At 36.9% G+C, this 9327-nt stretch overlaps 1 protein-coding gene across 18 annotated transcripts in view; it reads left to right on the forward strand.

Annotated features, from left to right (window-relative positions):
• LOC127007533 (rho GTPase-activating protein 190-like) overlaps nucleotides 1-7158 on the forward strand; it is a 134923-nt gene extending 127765 nt beyond the window's left edge. For all 18 annotated transcript variants that reach the window (XM_050878688.1, XM_050878687.1, XM_050878699.1 and 15 more), the window contains 2 exons: nucleotides 217-322; nucleotides 3933-7158. In XM_050878688.1, the coding sequence (XP_050734645.1) occupies nucleotides 217-322; nucleotides 3933-4134 (308 nt within the window). In that variant the 3' untranslated portion in view covers nucleotides 4135-7158. The remainder of the gene's footprint in view (nucleotides 1-216; nucleotides 323-3932) is intronic.
• Nucleotides 7159-9327: the final 2169 nt, after the last annotated feature.

The raw sequence follows: 9327 nt of genomic DNA on the forward strand, positions 1-9327 counted from the left end.
ATATATATATATATATATATATATATATATATATATATATATATATATATATATATATATATATATATATATATATATATATATATATATATATATATATATATATATATATATATATATATATATATATATATATATATATATATATATATATATAAAGTGGTGGTAATTTACATTTTTCTCAAAAAGCATTGTTGCCTATTTTCATCCTCGCAGGTATTGGGGATCGGAGTTTGAGGTTACTGAGATTAAAAGAAATGCTTACTGGTTTGCCACGAGTCAACTTTGAAGTCCTGAAATTTATATTCCAGCACTTTGTAAGGTAAGTTCCCAAAAATCTGTTGATATTCATCTTTATTTTCAGTTTGCCCTTTATAAACAAAGTTTTACTTTCTAGTTTACCTTCCACCTCTACTGTTTATATACTCTTTATGCATACTTTAGTCTGCATCTCCTTCTCTTTCACCTTTCACTTCCTTCAAGTAGTCCAAAATGCTGCCCTCCACTTTTTATGGTGAGAAACTGTCACTGGGAGGCGGAGGCTGAGTGGTCAGCATGCAGGTGCGGTTAGCCCATTCAAGTTCCACTGAAAGCCGCTGATTTTTCAAACCATCGCCAAGTGGTGGAAGTTTACCCACATGCTGCCCAGATCTTCACTCAATCTTAACTTCAGTGACTTCATTCAAGAGGAGCACCGAGGGGTAGCATTGGCCAAGCAAGTCATATCATGGCAGCCACTATAAATAAGATTTGCCTGTGCCACTAACAGGCTGGTGTCACCCAAGAGGCCCCTCATGAAAGCCTACAGGTGCTATAGGCAGCGCACACACACACACACACACACACACACATCAAGTCAGATCGAGTCAGAAAGTGGCACATAAGGGAGAAGATGAAAGGGAGCGAAAGTTAGACAAGATTGATACAGATAAGGGATTAAGTGTGATATATACAAATGTAGACGGAATAATATCTAGCAAGCTGGAACTGCAAGACTATCTACGAGAGAAGGAACCCATGATTGTATGCCTATCAGAAACTAAACTAAATGAAGTCATCCAAATAGTGTTTGATAAAAAATACAATGTATGGAGGAAAGATAGAGTGGGCAAAGGTGGTGGAGTGATGATAATGACAAAGAAGGAGTTATTAATAAAATCAGTAGTATATGGAGAAGGAAAAGCAGAAATAGTGAGTGTAAATTTGGAGAACAAAAACAGAGAAAGGATGACGATTACAACAACGTATGTACCACCTAGAACAAACTCATGGAGTAAAGAAGAACATGAAATCATGATTGAAGAAACCATTCAGAGTTTAAGTAGAATGCTCAAGGCAAACAAAAGAGTACTATTTTTTGTTGATTTTAATTGTAAAGAAATAGGCTGGGAGACGTTTGAAAGCAGTGGTGGCGATATGGCATGGGCGGAAAGATTGTTAAGATTGATGATGGAAAACTTGATGATGCAAAGGGTGAAGGAAAACACAAGATATAGAAGTGATGACGAACCGGCGAGACTGGACCTGGTGTTAACAAAAGGAATACACTTGAAGGATGAATTAAGATATGGATGCCCTCTGGGAAAGAGTGACCACGTGATCATAGAGATAGAAACGGAAGAGGAAGGAAATAAAGAGGATGAATCTTATAAAAGAAACAGGTTAAACTATAGGAAGGCAGACATGGAAAATCTTTGAAAATATTATGGAGAGCTGGACTGGGATGAGCTAATGAGAACAAGTAAAGTGCAAGAAAAGTATGATATTTTCATGGAGGCATATAAAACAGGGGTTATGAAGTTTGTACCAGAATACAGACCTAAAGAAAAGGGAAAAAAAGGACTGGTTTAATGCAAAATGTGCTAAGGCAAAAGAAAAAAAGAGAAAGCATGGAAAAGATTAAAAAGAAATAAAAAACAAAAGAATAAAGAAGATTCTAAGGTAGTGAGAAATTAATACGCGAAAATAAGGAAGGAAGAAGAAAAGGGATATGAAAAGGATATTGTGGAAAAGTGCAAGGAACAGCCTAAACTATTTTATAGATTCATAAATGGAAAGATTAAACCAAGAGAAACAATTGAAAGACTGAGCGACAGAAATGTGATAATCGATGATCCTAAAGGCATGGCGGAATTACTAAACAAAAAGTTCCAGCAAATTTTTACTAATGAATCAATATTTAACGAGCCACAAGAAAACAAGTTAAATGTTCGCATGGAAGAAGTCTCAGTAAATAAAGAGGAGATATATATATTGTTGGGGGAGCTGGAAGAGGGGAAAGCGGTAGGACCGGATGGAGTCTCAGGGTATAAATTGAAAGAATGTAGAGATGAGTTGGTTGGACCGATATATGACATCATTAAATGCTCAATAACAACTGGTACAGTGCCTAAGGAGTGGCGGAGGGCTGAAGTGGTCCCTATATACAAAAGTGAAAAGAAGGAAGAACCATTGAACTACAGACCTGTATCGTTGACCAGTGTAGTATGTAAAATATAAGAGAAAGTGATAAAGAAACAATGGCCGAGATTTCTAGAAGAACACAATTTAATCACAAGTAAACAGTATGGATTTAGAAAAGGGCGCTTATGTGTGACAAACTTACTGAGTTTTTACTCGAGTGACAGACAAAATACAGGAAAGGGACGGATGGGTTGATTGCATTTATCTGGACCTCAAGAAGGCGTTCGACAAAGTTCCACATACAAGACTGCAATAGAATAAGCGATTGGTCACACAAATGGGAAATGACATTCAATACAAAGAAGTGTAGTGTGATGGAGCAGTAGACGAATATCGGGGAACTACTCTCGTGAGTAATGAAAGAATCATGAAAAAAACTGAGGAAAAAGATCTGGGAGTGATCATAACAGACAAGTTATCCTTTGTAAAGCATATAAATTGGATAACTGGGGAAACAAACAATCTTCATAGAAACATAAAAGCAGCATTTACATATCTAGATGAAGAAATGGCGAAGAAACTAATAACATCGATGATACATCCAAGACAAGACTATGCAGCATTAGTGTGGTCACCTAGTTTGAAGAAAGAAATTAGAAAGTTGGAAAGAATACAGAGAGCAGCGACCAAACTACTGGAAACTCTGATAGAACATACTTATGAAGAAAGACTGGAGAAATGGGACTAACAACACTGGAAAGAAGAGATAGAGGGGATCTAATAGCATTGTACAGGATACAAGAGGGATTGGAGAAATTAGACAGGGAAGACTTTGTGGTACGTGATAAGAGTGAGACAAGAGGGAATGGTAAGAAATTGAAGAAGAGCGACTGTAGGAGAGACGTCAAGAAGTACAGTTTTCCATACAGAAGTATAACAACATGGAACAGACTTGACGAGGAGACTGTGTGTGCAAAAACGATTCATGAATTCAAAGCCAAACTGGATAATAAGCATTATGGAGCCTAGCACGGCTCTTTTCCTGTATTTCACAACTAGGTAAATACACACACACCAAAAAAAAAAAAAAGGCACCCAATATATCTTGCTCCTGTACTGTCCATGTTGTCTCACTCTCCACTACCACCCTACAAATCTTTCTATTCCTTAATCAGCATGTCTTACATAATAAATACTATCAACAATAGCAGCAGGGGCTTAATTTTGCTTATAGACTGGGTGAGGACTCCAAAAGAGCCTTGATAAAGTAAAAACAATGCAGTCATGGCAGGAAGAAGGATTTTGTGCACTTGGCTTCACTCCTCAGTGGCAGCATGATAAGTTTTTTGTACCTAAGAAGATAAGAATGGTTAGAATTATAAAGGAATATAAAATGTCATAATCTACTCTTGGAATAGTTTCTCATAAGACAGACTTTGGTAAAAGGTGCTGTAATTGTCTGTTTTTAATTTGTATGGGCCATCAATTCATCTAATTGAACCTTTTTTTCATTCTCTCTCCTTCACTAGGGTGGCTGAAAACTGTAAACTGAACTCAATGGACAGCAAAAACTTGGCCATCTGCTGGTGGCCAACTCTGCTCCACACATTGCAGTTCTCAGACATTGCTGAGTTTGAGTCTCAACGTCCACATATTGAAGACATCATCCAGACTATGATTGATCAGTTTCCATTCCTGTTTCAAGGGAAAGAAGATTATGTCATGGTCTGATATTAAGCTGGGTTTTCCTGGTAAGCATAACTTAGTTTGTTTACACTTAGCTCTGTTGCTTCTGCCTTGGGTAAGGATATAGCTAATAATAAACAAAAAGGGTTATGTTTATCATGAAAACTTGACCCTAACTCCCTGCAGCTGCATTTCTGCTGCAACTAATCTCTTAATTCACAAGAAATCTCATTGCCACATTTTCTGTGGTTCATCCAAGGCACTAATGGCCTGTCTCTGTGGCCCAGTTTACTCAGTTGACCAGATATGTTATGTAATGGCATCTTACTTATTTATTATTTCTAGGCTACAATATTAATTTCAAAGCTTATAATAAATCAGATCTGGTGCTTACAGCTCTATATTGAGAATATAGTCAGATTGCATAATTCTGGAGTGAGCTGGCTGCCAGTTCATAGTTGAATATTGCAATTGTAAATTTTGTATTTTAGAGAGTTTACCAAAGAAGCTATGGGTTATTAGTGGAACTATGGTCAATCTAATTCAGTTTGGAATTATAAATTAATGTTTCTTTTGTGATACTTTTATCTGTGCTCTTATAAATAAATTGCAGCAATATTTGTTTTTAAAATAATTTTTAAAATGTTTTTAATAAGTTAGATTTTTTTAAAGCCACCCCACCATTGATAGGCTAAATGTGAAATATTCCATTTGATAAAGTTCATTAATAAACTGTCATGTAGCTGACATGGTGTTAATGAAATAATAGTATTAAAGTTTATATGAAAGTGCAGGTATAGCATTGAAAATAGATGACAAGAAAACAGTATTCACTTCCAGTGTTTGGATACAGTTTGAGAGTTGTTGTTAAACATCTGGTTTCCTTGCCAGGATGGGACTTGATATTAATAGCCATGTGTTGTTAGAACAAAAGTTCATTTGCTCCTTATAATTGTGCCAATGTCTGATCCATGAAAATTTCACATTTACATTATTCTCTTGGAGGAAAGTAGAGCAGTTACTTTTCCCTCTTTGGTCATATCAGTCAGTACAGATTCACAGCAGTGTTGGGATAGCATGGGCCCCCAAAATAGTCCATGAACCATTAATTGCTCGATCATCAGTCATCATTATCAAATTATATGTCAGGAACTAAGTCCTCCCTAATCTATCTTCTCCAATTTGGGATTCTTATGTCCCTCTCTGAACCAAATCATTGCAACAGTCCCATTGTCTGGCAGATGCAGTGCTCCCAGGTGTGGGGTAAAGTATTTCCATTGTCCTCACAGACCAGTAATAGAACTCATTCTGTACATAATTATGAGGATGTACACAAATTTTTCATCAGCATTTTAATTGATTAGAATGACACCTAGTTTAAATTTTGAATCAGATTAACAAAATTTAGTACTTAGCTTGTTGAAAAGTATAAAATTCAATGGAAGTGCCACAATCACTTGTTAACTTGCTGGGACAGGAGCTCACATATCAAACTGTTGAGTCTAGCAGTGTGAAGCATTCCATTTTAACAGCAGTGCTGCTTCCCATTTGTTATCATCACCTAGAAAATTTTAAGAACGTCATTTAATTATTTCATGACGTATATATCCTGCCATATATCTGCAATTGCAAGGGAAGTCGCTGTATGACCTCATAACTCTTGCACAAGCACATCGAGCTGTGTCGGTGTACCTCAAGTGGTGTGAGAGATCAATATTCTGATTGTTGATCTGGCTGGTCATTATGCTACATTCAGTCTATTGAAATTTAGGGAAATCATTTTTTTTATATACACATATATAAATATATATATTTCCTGTTATGTCTTAGGTTTTAAGTGGTTCATAAGAATTAGCCATAGGTTTGTTCATATTTTTTTTATGAACTATATATAAAAAATGTGTTCTCAAATTGACCAAATAAACTTTGTTTAATCATGAATATGTACAATAAGTGACTAGTTACATGAAGTCTGTATGATCTGACTTTACTACCTGTATGAATGATAGTGCCATAGTTACTACGGCAAAATGAGCAAGCAGTGCCAATGCAGTGTTGATCTTTTGTCTCAACGTCTCGCTAGTTGCTCCTTGTAACTTTATTTTGTTACTTTGCCTTGTTTAGTGTTTTAGCCAAGTGGCTGCCAAGTGGTACTATGTGTAAAGTTAGTGCTATGCTGTGTGTCATGTGGAGTCGAGTGGCAGCAGGAGCCACAATAAGATCCCCATGGGTGATCCTACTCATTAGTTGTAGCACAGCAGTTGGTAGTAATCTGTCCTGTGGAGGCTCCCACCACACCAAAAGTCAAGGACCATCCCACCAAGTAAGACTGGACATGCCTCCTGAAAACTTTTTTTTTTATTAGTATTTCTTTATGCTGCCCAGTGACAGTAGTGTCATAACACCCACACAGTGATGTACTATTAGTAATAGGTAGTTCAAATCTTGAGGTCCACGATGCAGGTTGTTGGTGAAAGCCTTCCTGTTGGTGTCAGCATCATGATGTACAGTTTGTTGCATAATATGTTCCTTGCCATGTTCTTTAACAATGGAGTGTGTGAACTTCAAAGTTGAATTGTACATTATCACTGTTTAGGAAAAATAAGAACTTCTTCATACAGTCAATCTTCACTTCAAGGAAGATTGATAAACCATAATTTCAGAATGCAGTGTTTTAGACTTGCAATTTGGAAATAGTTAAATAAAGTATTGTTGATTTTTAACTGTGATTAATAATACATATTTTGCCATCCAGTTTAAATACCATTGAATCGTTTGTGGAAATTGTAAAATAAAAAATTAGGAACCTTAGTATGTAACAAAGAGTAAATACTAGTCATCAAAGCCCTGCCCACTCGACCACATATGTAAATTTATAAATGTAATTGCACGAAATATTCTTTAATTCATTGTATAAAGTCTTGGAACTATACAGACTTGTACAGCATATATGAATGAGAGTGTCCATGTACAGTGGATAATGATGAGGGAACTTTTGGTAGTATACTATAAAATGCATATTTGGATTAGTATACTACTAACTGAATAAAAGGCATTTGCAGTTAATAATTGTTTCTACTATTAATGATAACTGAAAGCTGAGTTTAGAATACTTTAGAATAGTAGTATTTTATAGATATAGAATGGTGAAGTGAATACTTCTTTTATAATCAAATGATTGAAGAAAAGGCAACTAACTATCTGTTCGAACAGTGTTCACCCGAGAGGAAGGCTCAGAGCAGAGCTGCTTTAGGGCTTGGTAGGCAGGTTGGAGGACATTTGCATTGGAATAGCCCTCAGTATCCTCATGGAGACTCCTGACATACAGTACCTCTTCTTATCTCCTCAGGTTTCCTCTATTCCTACATGAGACCGATATTGGTCTTGATTCAAGGAAGCCTCAAGTTGCCAGGATTTCCCTACAATGGTTTTATATCTAAAAGTGATTAAATGATTAAGAAAGCAGAGTTACAAGAGAGCACTACCTCTATCACTGGGAATCTGGTGTGAGCCGAGACTGAACTTACCACCTCTCAGTCACTGGGCAAGAACCAAATCCACTGAGCCACCCAGCTCTACACACAATGGCTGTTTTGCAAGAAATCAGGCAAGGCGAGCGATGATTTCTTCTTTGCTATAGTTTCATGCTAAATTATTTGCATTATTTGAATTAAATATTGTAGTAATTTGCTACACAGCCCTCTTCGAGAAGCAAATGAAAGGTATTGCATTTTCATCTTCACACCAAGGAACTGGATGGCACAGTGCTGCCCCGCAGAGTTTGGAAAGTCTCCCATCATACACTTTTTTGAGTGGCTGCCATATATAATATATCCCATGATAGACATTATGAAGCCTTTCAGTGAACCCTACACTATGGACAGGAAATTTGCCCCTGCCCATGTCATTAAGCCACGAATTTTGGAAAATCAACCGCTTTGGTGCGAATCGTCATAACTCCCTTATTTCTGGGGCTACAGAAATGTTTTTGGTATCAATCAATGGCAAAATGAAAGGGCTATATTTTTTTAATAAGCGACCAGGCTCAAAAATGACTCGAAAGGGTAAAAAATCGAATAAATTCGCAAAAAAAACAACTCTGAAAAAAAACTATTTTTGAGTTCTCAACCTTGAAATCCACTCATATTTTGAGAATTTCAAAAAACTTATTTAACAAATAATTTAGCCCTACCAATGTGCTTTCCAATATGATGCATAACATTTCCCTACTCCCAGTAGTTTCGTCACTAGAGCTCAAAACGTAAACCCTTTTGAGAGCGATTTTGACGAACTCCAGACACTTTGCCGTTTGTGTCTAGTGTGGCATTGCTATTATTGCCTCATGAAGGCTGTAATTTGGCATGTAGCCCCTCTTGACAATGTAGTTTGACCAGCTCGAAGGAGTTTTTGATAGCTTGATTCCAAAGTTTGTCGTCGAGCCGTCACAAAATAGCCTGTTTTTCGGCCTTTTTGCCGCGATTTGGACACGTCCTAGTTTTTTGCTTATAACTTTTTAATTTATTTAGTGCTTTCCATTTTTTTTTTCTCCTTATTAATCTGTATTAATAGAGCTTTCATTTGCCACCAAGCACGCCTTCCTAGCTTCATTAGTTTTTGCTCGAGCTTGACCAGAAGTCACGATGGAAATTCACCGAATCTGACTCCATTTACTTTGCAGCTCTCTTCTCCTTAGTACTATATCTTTCCATGTGCAGCCATGTCCTTTTCCTTCACCTCACCTCTATTTGACCATTTTGACAGCTTTTATTTTCTCATCATTTCACTCACTCCTCTATACCCATCCCTATCATATCCTGCCGAGTTTCCAGGCAGAATCAGACACACCAGTCCTCATTGATAGGACATCTTAGTCGGCATCAGCCAATAGAGTATTTTCACTCACGTGACCTTGTGACGTTTTCATGACGTCACAAAGTAAACATGGTCGCCAAGTGTGACAGTCTGTCCTTGCTGGGGGACCAGCGAGTGAGTGAGAGACTGTGTCTCGTTGGGGAATCGTAGTAAGTGGAGTACTCCAAATATTATTTTTCACTCTCTGTGCTGGACAGGACTTATTTTGAGAGGATGATCACTTAAGTCAGGCTTAGTTGCCCTAAAATACGGTAGCTTTACGTGGAAACCAAGGCAAGCATTAGAGAAAGAAATGGCTCTCACAAAGATACGCACTGTCTACATACCTAACAATTACTACATAGTGCTTCAACAAAGACTTTATCT

This window comes from Eriocheir sinensis, chromosome 35 (genome assembly GCF_024679095.1).
Source record: "Eriocheir sinensis breed Jianghai 21 chromosome 35, ASM2467909v1, whole genome shotgun sequence".
Taxonomy (NCBI): domain Eukaryota; kingdom Metazoa; phylum Arthropoda; class Malacostraca; order Decapoda; family Varunidae; genus Eriocheir; species Eriocheir sinensis.